At 35.5% G+C, this 17,306-nt stretch overlaps 2 protein-coding genes across 2 annotated transcripts; one reads left to right on the forward strand and one right to left on the reverse strand.

The window, feature by feature from the left end:
* Positions 1-4,320: 4,320 nt before the first annotated feature.
* On the forward strand, positions 4,321-8,460 carry LOC137742150 (uncharacterized). Its single transcript, XM_068481917.1, has 7 exons — positions 4,321-4,737; positions 5,564-5,704; positions 5,805-6,170; positions 6,438-6,683; positions 7,247-7,339; positions 7,449-7,649; positions 8,015-8,460. Exons 1-7 carry the CDS (start codon positions 4,432-4,434, stop codon positions 8,228-8,230), a joined length of 1,569 nt encoding a protein of 522 aa, XP_068338018.1. The 5' UTR covers positions 4,321-4,431; the 3' UTR covers positions 8,231-8,460.
* A 1,114-nt stretch (positions 8,461-9,574) lies between these two features.
* Positions 9,575-12,189, reverse strand: LOC137742056 (protein FATTY ACID EXPORT 6-like). The gene is made up of 3 exons (XM_068481798.1): positions 11,845-12,189; positions 10,882-10,969; positions 9,575-9,843 (listed from the first exon to the last, which is right to left on the reverse strand). The coding sequence occupies exons 1-3, from the start codon at positions 12,173-12,175 to the stop codon at positions 9,771-9,773; spliced, it is 492 nt and encodes a 163-aa protein (XP_068337899.1). The 5' UTR covers positions 12,176-12,189; the 3' UTR covers positions 9,575-9,770.
* Between the last annotated feature and the right edge of the window lie 5,117 nt (positions 12,190-17,306).

Below are 17,306 nucleotides of genomic sequence, written 5' to 3' on the forward strand. Positions count from 1 at the left end.
CGAGAACCTAGAAAAATTTCTCATGACGCTGAGCTAAATGCAAAAACATAAACTTTTGTGCGTGTCGTGGATTTAAAAAGTTTTAGCTAAACACGGTAAACAAGACATTGCTCAATCAAACTTCTGCGAAGATTGATGATAGGATTTTTAGTACCTACGAAAAGAGTATTAAAATCACACAAAATACTTGCAAGAGTACAAGAATGTTGTAGTATAGACGCTTATGGAAGGTCGTTCTCCACAAGGACTATTTAAATAATATATGTACAAACAATTCCTAATTAACTACATACAAACAATTCCTAATTAACTACTTAAAACTAAACATTTAGAAATATGATTTGGAAATTGCGTAATATTAAAAACGAATTTTAATTAAAAACAAATAATAAATTCAGCCAAAATTAATACAATAAAAGAAAAGAGCTTTTAAATATCAATTTATAAAAGCACTAGGGTTCCGCCAGCACCTAGCAATCCTATGTATTTTTACCAATTACTTATGATATACAAATGCCACTTTGAATATTAGATTTTCCTAATATATGTGCTACTTGGAATCTCCAAATAAACGTATATTTAACATGCAATCCGTCCGGACGTTTGGATCAAATATGAACATTAGAGACTCATTATGTTTTGTGAAATCGTTTTGAAAAACCATGCAACCCTTAAGACGTAGTGTTCATCTTAAGCAAGATTACAATTATTAACCACAGGAAGCCAGCGTCAATTTTAGGGAACTTTCCGACCAAAATTGCATTAAATTACTTTTCTAAAGATCCTAATGGTGATCAAGCATTAAGACAATTAGATAGTTTAAGCACAGTGATTAATAATTCAAAGCATACATGCAATCAATCATAAGCAATCAAATAAAAATTACACATTCATGTTAAGGCTCAAGGCTTAGCCCTAGCAAAACGGATTAGTTATGCATATTTATAATTAAAATCAAAGAAAATATTATTATGAAGAAAAAGATTGAAAACATCTCAAACTAAAAGTTTGAAAATCTTCAAGAGCCCTAACCAATTTCCTATCTCCAAAGTCAGACGAAAGAAGAAGTAAAAACTAGGGTCGACCAAGCTTTATGACCCGGCCTTGGGTGACGACTCTAGTTCAGAAGAAGAGGTGATCTCGGCACCAGGTTGCGATAAAGGGCTCGAGAAGCCCAAGGCCGAAGAAAAGCCCAAGGGGCTAGAAATTGAGAATTTACATGTCAACTACATAATTTAAAATAAAAATTAATAATTGATTTAGGATTTTAATACTCACATCTTTATTAAACTCCTAACTAATTTTCAATTCAAAACATTTCCCAAAAAAAAAAAAAAAAAAAAAAAAAAAAGAGTAAGTTTGTACCCCTTAATTTTTTATAAAAAAGTTTTCAATTTTTTAATCTTATATGTACCCATTCATGTAACTTTTCAAATTTTTAATCTTAAAATGTACCCATCCTGACACTTAGTACTACAATATAGTATTATTCCTCTTTTCTTGTAAGTGTGAGGTATTAGGTTCGATTCTCGCTAAAGGCTTTGAACCACTATTATTAGCCTATTGTGAGGCAAAACCCACCCTCTCTCTCATAGTGTAGATAATATCGTTTGTTAAAAAAAATGTACCTATTCTTAAATATACCAATTTGTTGTATGTAAAATGTACCTTTTTTTTTTATATATTTTTTTATATAAAATCTATTCAATTTTTTCTAATCCATTTTTAAACTTACATGGGTACATTCTTTTTCTTGATTTGAGAATGTATCCATGTCAAATTCAATCAAAGAAATTTACTAATGTTATTAAGCCTAATATCTATTATTTTTTGTGTGATTTTGAAGAATGTACCTATATTTTGGTACAATAACTTTTTTTGTTAATTTTGATGAATGTACCATGTTTACACACACACACACACACACAATATATTGAAGTGTATAATTTTTGTTTTAGTATTTAATTTTAATCCCACAAATTATAGGTTTTTTTTTAATTTAAAATCTCATTAATATAAACAACTATAATTTATAATTTAAAAAATATAGTACCTACATAGAAATACATTATCACATTAATTATAGGGACTTTGATAAAAAATTGAAAACCAACAAGGTTTCATTTAAAGAATATTGATAATTAGGGTCCGCATCTAAATGTCCCTAATAAAATATACTAGAAAATAAAATCCTAATTAAGCTAGGAGAATCTGCCAGGGAATTGTCCAGCCATGTTTTAGCCTCAAATCTCTTCCAAATCCAGCCCATGACAACTTGTTTTAAAGATCAAAACATTATGAACACATCTCCAGAAGGGAACGAATCCAAAATAGGTCATCTTGGACTCCAAAACTCGCAGTCAAGCCCAAAACGTCACTTTTCCAACATCATGCACTGCTCCTTTATTCTATTGCCAGAAAATAATTGCTCGGTGGAAAAATATGATATTTTGATACGATTAAGCTAATCGAGTCACAAACGTCCTTCAACTGGAATTACTCCAAAATTCATCCATTTGAACATGTTTTGCTCCAAATGAAGTCAAAAGTCCTATATGAAAATACAATTTAAAGTATCAAAATTCTTCCAAAATAATAGACAAAATATACTAAGAATAAGATTAAATATATAATATAAAATCTGCTCGTCAATTGACATTATCATAAACAACCAGAAAGAACAGGAATACAAAAGTAAAATGTATTGCATTCAATTCAAGCCACAATATTTCGTGTTTTGGAACTTGAACATTTCATGTTTCATTCTTCTTAATCGCAGCTCAATAGCAAATTAATATACAAATTTAGTTAGGGCACTAGTATAAGCTCAGTAGAACCCAATTAAGTAATTTCACTTTTTTCGGCACGTTTGGTGTCCTCGCTTGGATTATAGGCGGACTTGGAGTGGCTTGGAAACTCATAATATTTTGAATTTATAATAATTTTGGAAACACATATTTAAGGTTTGAAATTCATATCTGATTCGTAATATCACCACATTTAATATTCATGTCCATTACAAATGAACATAAAGTAAATTGTAACAATGGTCCCTTAGTTTTAACCTAATTGGAGCAATGATCATTCAACTACAAATCTATTACTATTGGTCCCTCAACTTATCAAAACATACAGTTATGGTCATTTTCGTCAACTCCGTTAGTATTTTCGTCAAAATAAGTCACGTGCCATGCACGTGAGGCTAAATCAAGAGGCAAATATGAAAAATCAAATAAGAAAAATTGTATCAATGATCCCTCATCTTTAACCAAGTTGTAGCAATAGTCTTTCCAACATAACTCATTTTGACAGAATTTGATGGAGTTGACGAAAACGACCATAGCTACACGTTTTGATGAGTTGAGGGACCAATAGTAATAAATTTTTAGTTGATGGATCATTGTTCCAATTTAATTAAAGTTAAGTGACTGTTGCTATGATTTACACAATGAACTTATCATCTAATGCGGTCCACCAAACAAGGGCCTAAATTATTTTAGCTAATATGTATTGATATAATTTTGAAACTATTAAGTCATTGTGGGTCGACACAATGATCATTTTGTTTTGCCGTTTTCATACTTTAAAAGTCTGTTTGGAAGTGTTTTAATAAATCTAGTTTATAAATTTGATTTATGTGGCATTTTTATTTATAAATTAGGCCCTCCTAAACACTTGTAACTAATTTTACAACCAACCAATAATAATATGACACATGTCACAATCCTAAAAAATCTAATTACACACAAAGCACATATACAATTTAGGCTTATCTTTAACTACACTATCTGGAATTCGATTTTAATCTCACTTTGCTCCATGTAACTTAAAAGTTATCACGTTACTTTCTAAAACTCAAAGGTCGCTTCATTTTACGCCCTAAAACTTGATTTTAGTCCCATTTCACCTTTTCAAACTTAAAAGTCATGTCTATAAAATTCAAAATTCGCTTCACATTGCTGTGAATCTATTAATTCTTATGTTTGTTTGATATGAGTGCGCTAGACTAATTAAACTTTTTTTAATTTTTTTTTCATCTCTTCAGCTTTTTTTAAAATATAATATTCTCTATGTTAACGCATAATGAAGATTTATAATTAAATTTATTGCATATGCGACATAGTATTATTCGACGTCGGGATCGACATATGTTTTAAGAAGCGACCTATAAGTTCTAGAGAGAAGAAAATCCACAAATTAAAATAGATGAATTTTGAATTTTAGAAAATAAAATGGTGATTTTTTTGAGTTATAGGTGATAAAGTTAGTTAACAATCTATCAAAAAGGACAAAATAAATATAAAAGCAAAACAAACTGGTCGTTGGAAGTGGTGATACGAAATCAATGTGCAGAAAACGTTTCTCTCTCTAACGGAACGGGGTCAGGTTCAACTACCTCAGGGATCTCTCTCCTCTGACAGAGAGAGAGCCATGGCTTCCTCTCCCTCTCTACTGTTCGCAGCCACCATAACCACCCTCACTTTTCTCTCCGTACACTCCGTCAAATTACCATTTCACCCCCGCGACGTCCTCCCTCTCCTGCCCAGACAGATTTCATGGCCAATCCTCAACTCTCTGCACGGCCCGGTCGATCTCCTGCCCACCTTCGTTGGCTCGGCTTCGTCCCCGAACGACAGTTTTGAGTGGAAAGGCGCGTGTTTTTACCAGAACACGGCGTGGATGGAGTTCCACAACAAGACTGGCAGCGAATTTGGCGGCGGAACTCTTCATCTCAAGGTCTCGGATCACTTTTTAGGTTTTTATTAAATTTCATTTTCGAGTTAGGTTTTTGGCAATTTGTAGTTTTTGAGTATTTGGATGATTGGGTATTGAGATTCCTTAGCTGGGTTTGTGGAAATTTGAAGTTTTGGTTACCAGGACATTAAATTTGAATTTTTTAGGAGGGTTTCTACTTTCTTGTTTCGAAAATGACTAACTTGTGGTTTTTCTTAGGGATTTTAGTCCTTTTTTTTTTTTTTTTTTTTTTTTTTTTGTAGGTAAATTATTATACATTTGGATAATTGGGTTTGTGGGTTATAACTTATTGGAGTTGTTGACTGTATAGTGGGAGCTTAGGCTTGTGGGTTTACTGCTGTTGGTTTTTTCTTAGGTTGAATCAATTGGTAAGTTTATTGGATATTCTAGAATATCAGAGTTGGGGAAGTTGGATAGTAAGGGCCGTTTGATAACCATTTCGATTGCAGTTTTCAGTTTTCATTTTCACTGTATAAATGAAAACTGAAACTAGAAACTAAAATTGAAAACTTGAAAACTGAAAACTGAAAACTGAAATGATTCTCAAACGGACCTGAGGTGTTAATTGCATTTTTGAGTTGAGCTTCTGGTATTTCTTTAGATTGTTTTGTGGGTTTTATGATCCAAAACATATCATGTTGGCTTAATTTTTTGGAATGTTCAGGTAATAGGTATCAGGTGTGTCGATATAGGTGTCATTAATTTCATATTTATGAACTTGAACTTCTTATGATTCTTTGATTACTAAAGTAGAGAAAATACCTGATTTGTATTATAACGATTAAGAACTGAATCTGTCTGTGCGCAGGTTAGTAAGCCTCACAGTTGGACGTGTATGGATATTTACGTCTTTGCAACTCCATACACTGTCACATGGGATTACTATTTACTGTCTCGGGAGCATACATTTGAGTTTAAAGAGTGGCAAGGAAAAGACGAGTTTGAATATGTGAGTTGCCACTTTCTAGTATTTAGATATTATTTGATATTTTGATTTGGTTTGAAAGGAAAAGTTGGGATTAATTTGGTCTTTAATCTTACCTTTTCAGGTGAAAAACAGGGGAGTTTCTATTTTCCTTATGCAAGCAGGGATGTTAGGCACCCTTCAAGCGTTGTGGGATGTCTTCCCTTTGTTTACGAATACTGGATGGGGTGAGAACTCTAATATTGGGTTTCTTGAGAAGCACATGGGTGCTTCCTTTGATCAGCGTCCTCAACCTTGGGTAACAAATATTAGCATTGATGATATTCACTCTGGAGATTTCCTAGCAATATCTAAGATTCGTGGACGGTGGGGTGGATTTGAGACTCTAGAAAAGTGGGTGAGTGGAGCTTATGCTGGTCATTCTGCTGTTTGTTTAAGGGATTCTGAAGGAAAGCTATGGGTTGGTGAATCAGGACACGAAAATGAGAAGGTGAGCTACAGGTTTGTAAAATATTATATTGTATTATACATCTGTTTTACCTTGGGCTAGTGGCATATTCTCTCCCTCAAGAATAAGGCTTTGGTTTGGAGGTTCATTTCCAATTAATGCACAGGAATTTGCAGGTCAACTTTTTTTATTTTTAAAATTTTACTATTTTTCTTCTAGTATTCTATATAATACAATCTGCTGTTAATGTTATAAGTGGTGCTTCTCAAGAAGTTAATGTTGAAGGTGCTTTTTCCTTCCATATTCTAGGGGGAAGATATTATTGCTGTGCTTCCATGGGATGAATGGTGGGAATTTGAGCTAAATAAAGATGATTCCAATCCCCATATTGCATTGCTTCCCTTGCATCCTGATATACGAGCTAAGTTCAATGAGACTGCTGCCTGGGAGTATGCAAGGAGCATGGAAGGTCAACCTTATGGTTTTCATAACTTGATATTCAGCTGGATAGATACTATAGAAGACAACTATCCACCCCCTTTGGATGCTCACGTGGTATCATATCTTTACTACATTTAATATTTCATTATGTGGCTAAGTTTACGGTATTAGTAAATGCTACAATCGTTACTAGTTCCCTTAGTATTTCTGTTTGATTATTTAGTTCTGGTTTAGTTATTATTGAACTTGGTAGTTTCCATTACCTGTCTGGGTTGAGGGCTGGGATTCAATAGAGGACTTGAAAAGCTAACTATTAGGTGCTTTACCCCAATCTTTCTCTTTATGATCATTAACTTCTGGCTTTCACACAACTCTATAAACGTGATGGGTATGGATATCGAAGTGCTGATGCAGAAATAATATGACTGTTTCATAGCGGACTAAAAGGGGTCTATGATGAGGATAAAGGTAGAAATTTCGTCTAACTAAAACGTTTCCAATAGGGTTATAAGTAGTGGGTTCTTTCACTGGAACAGAAGATAGAAAGAAATGCCTTGTTTAGGTTCATAGTGATTTGTGAGGCAACTCGCCCTCTCTCTGCTGATGCTTCTGTGGGCTTCAATATGTTTTCTTAAACCTTAAACATTTTCCTGATCGTTAGCTTTATGGTTATGCAGGTTGCATCTGTTATGACTGTTTGGAATCAAATACAGCCTGCATATGCTGCGAACATGTGGAACGAAGCCTTGAACACGAGACTTGGAACAAAGGTGTTTGAAACGTGCAATATCAATTGGTCAAGATTTTCATTTTTAGTCAATATCGTTGAGTCATTAATTTCCATTTGAGTTTCTGATGTACCCTTTGTATTTCATGCAGAACCTTACTTTTCCGGATATTCTAGTTGAAGTTGAAAAGAGAGGATCATCTTTTGACCAACTGCTGACAATTCCCGAACAGGATGATTGGGAATACAGTGATGGGAAGTCAACATCGTGTGTGGCCTTCATTCTTGAAATGTATAAGGAGGCAGGACTGTTTGGTCCAATTGCAAGCTCTATCCAGGTCACTGAATTTACGGTGAGTTTATCGTGAACAAAATTTAATCTGTTTGCTTTGAATAACCGGGCCACCTTTTTGCATCATCTCCAAAATTAATGCACTATCTGGAAAGGGGGAGAATTGATACTAGTTCTAGGGAGACACAAGATGAATGACGAATATCTTTTGTTTCCTCTTCAACATGAATTGATGAAGTAGTAATGTTTCTACTTAATAATTGGATAGTGTTGTAACAATTACAAAATAAACAAGGAAATTGTTAGATTAATGTAGCTCTTGATCAGAAAGTATTTCAATGCTGGTACTTTGTAACGAAGTTGTCTCGTAAGGAATTTATATGTTGATTCGTATTAATTATACCTTTTTTTCTGTCATTGATGCAGATAAAAGATGCTTACATGCTCAAGTTCTTTGAAAATAATTCAAGCCGCCTGCCAAAGTGGTGCAATGATGGTGACCCCGTGAAGCTTCCTTTCTGTCAAATTAAAGGGAAGTATCGAATGGAATTACCTTTATACAACACTATGGAAACGTACCCCCATATGAACGAAAGGTGCCCATCACTGCCCCCCAAGTACTCCCGGTCGCAGAATTGCTAAGTCCTGATTTTGTTGCGTTTACATTTGTTACACCCATGGTCGAAGTTGTTCACGTTTCTGTTGATTTTAGCATAATTTTACGGTTGGATACGTAGGCATGAAAGATGGGGAAGCTGTAAATATGTTCATCTGTCGGGTAAGCAGTCTAAGTTCTCCAATTGTTGTACAATGTAGATGATAAATGGACCACGAATTTTAATGCAAAGGGGTAATCTCTTCATTTTCCAGAATGTGTCTGTTCTTCTTCTTAGTATTGTTGTCATTCATAACTGCTCTGTAATTGGGAGCCACAACATTGTTGGAACAAGTATTCATGAGAGGAGATGACATTGTGCATAGAATGCAAGGGTCTTGCAGCATGCACCGCTGTATTGTGTTCGATGGGTCCTTGGCCGCCCTTGGTCTTTAGATTCTTGGCCCCACATCCAGCCTTTCGTTCATTAGGTGCATACCATACACTAGAGCATAGCAGAATTTGCAGGAGAGTTGGGTTTTTCGAACCATAAGTTGGCTTGGCCTAAGTTCTGTAGAGATTGATTTGATGGTCTAATACAAGGGAGTTTTAACGAAACACTTTAACGAAAAATCATATTTTTACCTTTTTTTAGTACTATTCACTATATCTTTATTTGTCTTTTTACATTAAAACTAGAGTTTTTTTGAATTTTTCGTTAGTTTTCCTCTAACATACAAATGTAAGACGGCATAAACATTTGTTCATGACAGTTTCCTCCCAGTTTGTCTAGAGATTGGTTTGATGAGTCATAAACACCAGATGTTTTTGACAAACTTAGATTGACTTGATCGTTGCTAGATACCTGGTCACATTCACATTGACTCCCTTAATGATTTCATTTTTTCTTAGGACCAAGTCGGGACATGATCGGAAACTCAATGGCATGCGCGAGGCAAAGGACGAGTTTAGTTAATGGCAGACGATGGTTTACAGAATCTAGGCCTAACCGAGACGGTTGATTCCTTAAAGAGTATGGCCAAAAGGACTGCTTCCAATCCTACTACGGTGGAAGAGAGAAGTTTCCTTCATGGCTAATCCATATAGTGAATCTAATTCAATCCTCACCACCAAACGAGGCCTAAGTAAAATTAGGACTCATTTGAGGTTCCCATTGAAATAAAGTCTTCCATCCATCTAATTCCTGTTTTCAAACAAGCAGAATTTTACTCGAATTCATGAGAAACTAGGGTTATAATCCCATGCACTGAAGGCCGTTCCCCTCGACCATTAAACAAGAGTTGGCTAATGCCGCTAAACAAAGAAATCAAAGGGTTTATTACCGCAGTCACTTGATTCGATTGAAAGTAAGTAAACAAAGGACGAGGCAATGAATGAAGCAAGATTTCGACAAATTTCAGACTTGTCTATCGTTTTATACACACACTGACACACCTGATAGCACAGTATCTAGTGATATTGGATTGACTAACAGCTTGGTAACATCAAATATGGGCATGTGGAAGTGGAAGGGTGTAATTTAAATATGTCAGCTTATAAGTTTTGGCAGTAAGTCCTCAAATACCATTACTTGGTCTTGGCTGGAATATGGTTTCCACCCGTTGCAATTTTGTACAGATAAAATCCAGTCATGACAACGCTGCAACAAAATGAAGTAGTTTAGATTCAAAAACTTCCAATATATCCTGTTACAAAGGAAGATCTATGAATAATAGAAACTGTTAAGATCTCCAATTAAAGGTTTTAATCATAGGTAAATTAGAGTCCACAATTAGGATTCATGACAATGATAGAAACGCTATACGATTACTGCAAAATGATAACCACATGTGACTTTATAATCTGATATAGGCGCATCGCCTTCCCTCCTTTATGCCCAATCATATAACAGGGTTACAGGATTGAGAATTAGATTCCACTCCAGCTCTCATTACTCTCCCATTTCCTAATCAACTTCTTTTACCCCTCCTATTCTGCAGAGACCACAGATAGTAGAGAATGCGGGAAGACAGATAAAGGTGAATCATTCAAGTATGATATTCCGATAGCACTGATTGTACAGCGCTAAAACAGTTTCAACAGAAAATATGATTCAGGAGAGCTTCACTCATTCAGTGAGTGGGGACACATGATTGGGTGGATTGACTGGAAAATATGATATCCAAGTGTGAATTGATTTTGGATGAAAATTCAACTGAGTCAAGTTTCACCAAAAAGTGACATCGATAAAATTTAAAGGGCTATAGATAGGCCATTCTCGAAAGACAACCATATATAACATCTGCTAATCTTTGAAAAACTAACTATCCACAAACCACTGACAGCATCAACACATGTTCCACATACCTCCAGTGCACAAACTGATTAATTCCAGTCAATTAAAAAGGTTACATTTGTTCAATTACTCTATGCTAATGCCAGCTAGGGACGAAAATAGGATATTCAAGCGTCCGGAATGGAATTTACTCGTTGGAAATAAAAAACAGGGGAATCAATGAAGTCATATGCAACAAATAAAAGTCATACTGGATGCATAAGGTTACTTCTAACACCTAACAGACTGATGACACACAGAATTTGGAAACGCTCTTGTGCACTAGTAAATAATTGATGGATAAATATCCAGCAAACTGAAGAATGAGAAACACATAAAAAGGCAGATTTAATCTGAACTCACCTGATACCAGCAACAACACCAGCTGGCATGATCTTAAAAGTATGCAGATAGCGCTGTCCCATGACCCACGTAAGTAGGGCAGCACAAACTGTTACAAGGCGCATCAATTAGTTCCAAGGCAACATCTCACAGAGATTGAGCATCAATGTAACAGGAGCCAAACATGAACACAGAAAAAGGACGAGAAAAACAACGAATGCGATCTTATACAAAACCATCTTTCTTAATCTCTTCAATTCTTACAATTCTTGAAATTTTGATAGGCAATCACCGAGCACATTACACCTAAAACCACTTTGTTCAAATTGCCGTACCATGGTCGAATCATATTGCATTGACTAAGGCATGACTGATTAGTTCTATGACATAAATAAACCTTGCTTAGAATAAGCCTGGACATAAAGAAATAACGTACTTCGACATCAGTGGAGAACCAAACCTTTGGGATTTTACGTTGGCATTTCTAGCGTTACTCTAAGGTGACGATATCCCAAGCTTATCACTCGTCACCATGTGTTTAACTTGCTCACACGGCATAGCGTGACTGATTCTGGATACCGTTACCTTAGCCTATGAGTTGTATATAAGTTCTTCTCCACAACGACAAACAGAAACCGAAGCTAAAACTACAAACCTAGAGATAGTTTTAACAGGAAACAAACACAACGCCTCCAGATTACTAGAGGGAACAAGGCAACCTCAAAAAAGAAGTCATTTTTCAAACATAAACATCTGCAAAGTTAATGCAATCAAATAAATAAACTACATAAAAGTTACCTACTTTGTGATCCCACGATGTTTTTATCTCAACAAACAAAGATCCGGATTCTGATTTGGTTTTTTATTTTTACTTATTTCCCCTTTTAACTTCCTATGATCTCAGTAAAGTATCAATTCAAATCTGGGATCCACACCATTAAAACTAAAAAAAATAAAAAAAAATAAAAAATCAATAAATCGTACCCGTTTCGAGAATCAGAGCAGGATACGAGTTCTTCTTCTTCTCGAAGGCTTTGAGACTGATATATCCAGCAAGAGTGAGGAGCAATCCGATGCCCGCGCCTCCAGCCAAAGAAGCCGTGCTCCCCTTCTTGAAATATCCAAAAACTCCTCCGCCGATCAGCACCAACCCGTAGGGGATCGTGAAGCAAAAATCGTGCATCTTCTCCAACTGGGTTTCCGGGAAAACTCTCAGATTCTCGGGGAAAAAACCACACTGGTTTATCCTCAATCCCTCACGAATTAAAGATTTTTTTTTTCTACAGGCAGGGACTTTTGTGTTTGTCGTCAGCATTGGCGCGTGGAAAGCTCATACCTCTAATATAATAACTTTGACTAAACTGCCGATTTTCACCCTAATTTTTACTTAATTTTCGATTTTTTCTTTAAACTTTTTAATTAGAAAATTATGGATTTAAACTACTTTTTTCAATCGATTTCCTAGTTTTTCATTCATTCAATCTAAATTTCTGTTAAATAAAAATATGTTCACAATATGTGAGAATAATTCGATCGCTTCGTTCTTTAAAATAATTGAAAATCCTAGATTTCTAAAATATTGACTTGTGTAAATCTGTGTGATTCTATAGTTTTTGTGTTTAAATGTCTAGTGAAATGACGTTTTTGTTTTCAAAAGAATCATATGGTAAGCACGTGATAAAAGTTAACGTTAATTTGAATAAAATCTACGAAAAACTAACGGCAAGAGGAAATCGGCCAGAAAAATTAGTTTAAGTATTTGATTTTCCAATATAAAAGTTTAGGGAGTAAATTGAAGTTAGGTGAAAATTTAGGGATAAATCGGCATTTTACTCTAATAACTTTATATAATCATATATAAAACGAGACGTCGTCTTTTAAAACATTAGAGCATTCCCACCGTAGCAAATTGCTCGGGGGACAGTCTCCAGAACAAAGGCCCGAGGGCCGGTGGATGGCCTCCAGCGTGAGGCAGGCCGGGGGATGGGGGAGGCCCGAGGGCCAGGCCCGTGAGGGATTGCCAGGCCTTGAGCCCGAGCTGAGGATGACGCCAGGGTGGCGTCAGCGTATTATTTAATTTTTTTTGTGTCAGGCGCGTGCACCCCACCCGCGCGTGGGGGCGCGTCCCGACACAATAATCAGAAAAAAAAGCTTTTGTCAGTTACCGTTGGGAAGCCACGTGGCTTCCCACGGTACGTTAGATCCTAACGGTCACTTAATGTGGACCGTTAGATCTCAACGGTAAAAAAAAAAAAAAATGTCAGATTTAATATCCACCGTTCGATCTGAGATCAACGGTGGATATTAAAATGCTTTATAAATTAAAAAATAAATGAAAAAATAGTTTAAAAAATCTGAAAAGTTACCGTTGTGACACGTGGCACAATCTGGAGCGTTGGAATTCAAATTTTTTTATATCCAACGGCAGAGATTAATTAATTGAATAAAAAATTTTAAAAAAATGTAAAAAATTCAAAAAAAATCAAAAAAATATCTGAAAAATCTGAAAAAAATTGTAAAAAAAATTGTTTTTACTTTTCTATAAATACCTTCTCATTATCATCTACCTTACACAACAATTTCATATTTTCTCAACTACTTTCAATCACATTCATTTCTTTGTCTCAAAGTTTGAATCCATTTTTTTTCAACAAAATGACCACTGGTGCAGGTACGAATTGGTCGCTTATTGAAGATGTTGCGTTGTGTACTAGCTGGGTTGAAGTTACTCATAGTTCGCTTACGGGTAATGAGATGCAGTTGCGAGAAATGTGGAGTCTTATTCATACCAGTTTTCTTGAGAAAATTGGTGGGAAAAGAACCAAAGAATCGATGTCCAGTCGTTGGAAATTACTTAGCCAATCGTTTAGTACGTGGAGAGACGCTTTGGCACAAGCTAGTAATAATATTCGAAGTGGGGAAAATTACTCGGATCAGGTAACAATTTATTATTTATTGTTACTTATTTGTTACATTATAATTATGTTGTTTGTATTATTTATTTATTTGTTTGTTTGTATTATTTATTTACTAAACTTGGAACTCTAGCCCCATGTTATGATTAAAATGACATATAAATATATATATATATATATATATATATTTGTTACTTATATATATATGTATATATTTGCTAGTTAGTTATTTTCATTATAATTATTTATTTGTTACTTATTTTCATTATTTACTAAACTTGAAGCCTTCTTACTTATTTTCATTATATTTGTTACTTATATATATATGTATATATTTGCTAGTTAGTTATTTTCATTATAATTATTTATTTGTTACTTATTTTCATTATTTACTAAACTTGAAGCCTTCTTACTTATTTTCATTATATTTGTTACTTATATATATATATATATATATATATGTATGTATATATTTGCTAGTTACTTATTTTCATTATAATTATTTATTTGTTACTTATATATATATGTATATATTTGCTAGTTACTTATTTTCATTAAAATTATTTATTTGTTACTTATATATATATGTATGTATTTGCTAGTTACTTATTTATTTGTTACTTATTTTTATTGTGTAGGAACTTCAAGCACAAGCTTGGTACGCTGCCAAAACCAAAAGCAAAAATAAATCATTCAACCGGTGGGAATGTTGGAATATTGTCAAAGATTGTCCTAAATTTAGAGTTGTGCCAGTCGGTCCAGAAGTGCACATGAACAGCACCCCTCTACACTCTACACCCGATCATGTTCATGAAGATGATGCAGAAGAAGTGCCCGAAACGCCCCTCCCTGAACGCGCGTCGGGTTCGACCCGTTTTCCAATTAGGCCTCAAGGTAAGAAGGCTTCAAAGAGAAAAGGTAGTGCTTCCAAGAACGATTATGCAAAGTTCATGGAAGAACTTACTCGCCAAGGTGAATTGACTTTGGCAAGGGACCTGGCGAAAGATGAGGCTGAAAAGGCTAGAGAGGCATCAAAACAAGCAGCTGTTGAGAGAGAATTTTATGCTAATGAGAGAGAAAGAGAGCTACTTAGGCAAGAAAGGGAACATGTTAGAGAAGAAAGACGGGCTCAACAAGATCGTGAGATTATGAACATGTCTTTAGAAGGGAAGTCTCCAAATTCTAAATTTTTTTGGAAATCAGAGAAAGCGGACGTTGTGCGAAGGAGGCGTGCAAGAGAAGCAATAGCAAGCCAAGGTGGTTCTAGCACCGCAACAGAAGATCATCCTAGCACCACAAATTGGTTAATTGATGATGAATAAAGTACTTTTTGTAATCGGAGCCCATAATTTTCCAATCACTTTGGGTTGTAATTTATTATTTATTGTTTGTATTATTTATGTTGTTTCCAATTTCTTGAATATTTATTCAAATTAATTTGGTAAGTTATTTATTAAAAGTCCATTGTTCAAATTAAAAGTCCTTGTATAAAATAATTAAAAGTCCATCGTTCTAATTAAAAGTCCTTTACATAAACATAAACATAAACATACTAAGAATTACATAAACATAAACATAACAAAATTACATAAACATAAACATAAACATAAAACATACTAAGAATTACATAAACATAAACATAACAAAATTACATAAACATAAACATAAACATAAACATACTAAGAATTACATATACTAAGAATTACATAAACATAAACATAAAAAAATTACTTAAACATACCAAATAATAAAACACACCAAATAAAATAACATAAACATACCAAATTAAAAAAAAACACACTAAATGAACTTAATTATCTTCAGCTTGTTTCAATGCCCACTGGTGCTCTATCAAGTCAATTTGTCGGGCATTGTGCATGTCTGGCATTTGAAATGCAGTATATCGTTGAATGAGCCTTTCATTGTAACGTCCATCCCTTTGTAATGGCTCATGTTGCACGGGCTCATCGGTGGCGTCATGAGCACAATATATACGTGTTCTTGAATTGTTCATCGGGTCTGGCTCATATTCATCAACGGCTTCATAATCGTACTCATCTTCCACAATCATGTTATGAAGAATGATGCACGTCATCATGATGGATCGAAGCGACTCTACATCAAACAATCTGGCAGCACCCCTGACGATCGCCCAGCGAGCTTGGAGGATACCGAAACAACGCTCTACATCCTTCCTGCACCCCTCTTGACAGCTTGCAAAGTGTTTTTCCTTTGCACTCCGTGGACGTGGCACTGTTTTGACAAAGGTTGACCAGCGCGGGTAGATGCCGTCAGCTAGGTAGTATGGCCCGTCGTACATACGTCCGTTGACCTCATACGTAACTTTTGGTGCATTTCCTTGCAAGACATCGTTGAACACTGGGGATTGGGCAAGGACGTTGATGTCATTTTGAGCTCCCGGGACCCCGAAAAAGGCGTGCCAAATCCATGTATCAAAAGATGCCACCGCCTCCAGAATGATACTTTTTGCTCCTTTTCTGTCCCCGTAAGCGCCTTGCCATGCACTTGGACAGTTTTTCCACGTCCAGTGCATACAATCAATGCTTCCAATCATCCCCGGAAAGCCACGCATCTCCGCCTTCTTCAACAGCCGCTCCAAGTCCATGTGTGTAGGTTTGCGGAGGTACTCAGCGGTGTAGATAGATTCGATTGCTCCGCAAAACCTCATCAGGGACTCAAGAATGGTTGATTGCCCCATCCTCGTTATCTCATCCACTTGGTCTGCAGATGCTCCATATGCAAGCATCCGCAAGGCAGCAGTAATTTTTTGCTCAGGCAGTAGACCCATAGCACCAAAAGCATCTTTTTTTTGCACAAAATAAGAATCATGGTTGCAAACAGCAATCATGATTTTGTTGAACAAATGTCGTTCCATTCTAAAACGACGTCTAAAGTACGTATCAGGGAATGCACTATTAGGAACAAAATAATCATCCAAGAGTTCCATACCTCGTCGTTGCCTGCTTCTATCAAGGTTTCCGGAACGGCTGGGCCTGCAGATCTGAGCCGCAGCTTGGATGACTCGACGGGAATGTGAGGCTCTGCCCCTTCTTACTTCGTCATTTCTCATTTGACGCTCCTCATCCTCTTCCCTCTCATTTCTTACCCTCTGGTGATTGAAGATTGCTTCAGATTCGTTAAACAATTCTTCCTCTTCCTGATTGTATTCCCACATCATCCTTGAGGAAGAAGAAGACGACATTGAAAGAAAGAAACAGAAACTATGAATAATGATACAAATTTTTGTGAATAAGGAAGCAGAAACTATGAATAACGATAGAGATCTTGAGAATTTTGGTGTGAGATTTGTGAGGATGGATGGTGGATTATATAGAGGATTCAGAAATGATTAGGTTCTGCATAATGCCACGTGGCATGCCGTCATTCGTTACAAATCTGATGGAAATCTATCCTCAAAGATTGTGAACGGATTATGACACGTGGCATGTCGTCATTCGTTAAAAATCTGATGGAAATCTATCCTCAAAGATTGTGAACTGATTATGACAC

This window comes from Pyrus communis, chromosome 8 (genome assembly GCF_963583255.1).
Source record: "Pyrus communis chromosome 8, drPyrComm1.1, whole genome shotgun sequence".
Taxonomy (NCBI): domain Eukaryota; kingdom Viridiplantae; phylum Streptophyta; class Magnoliopsida; order Rosales; family Rosaceae; genus Pyrus; species Pyrus communis.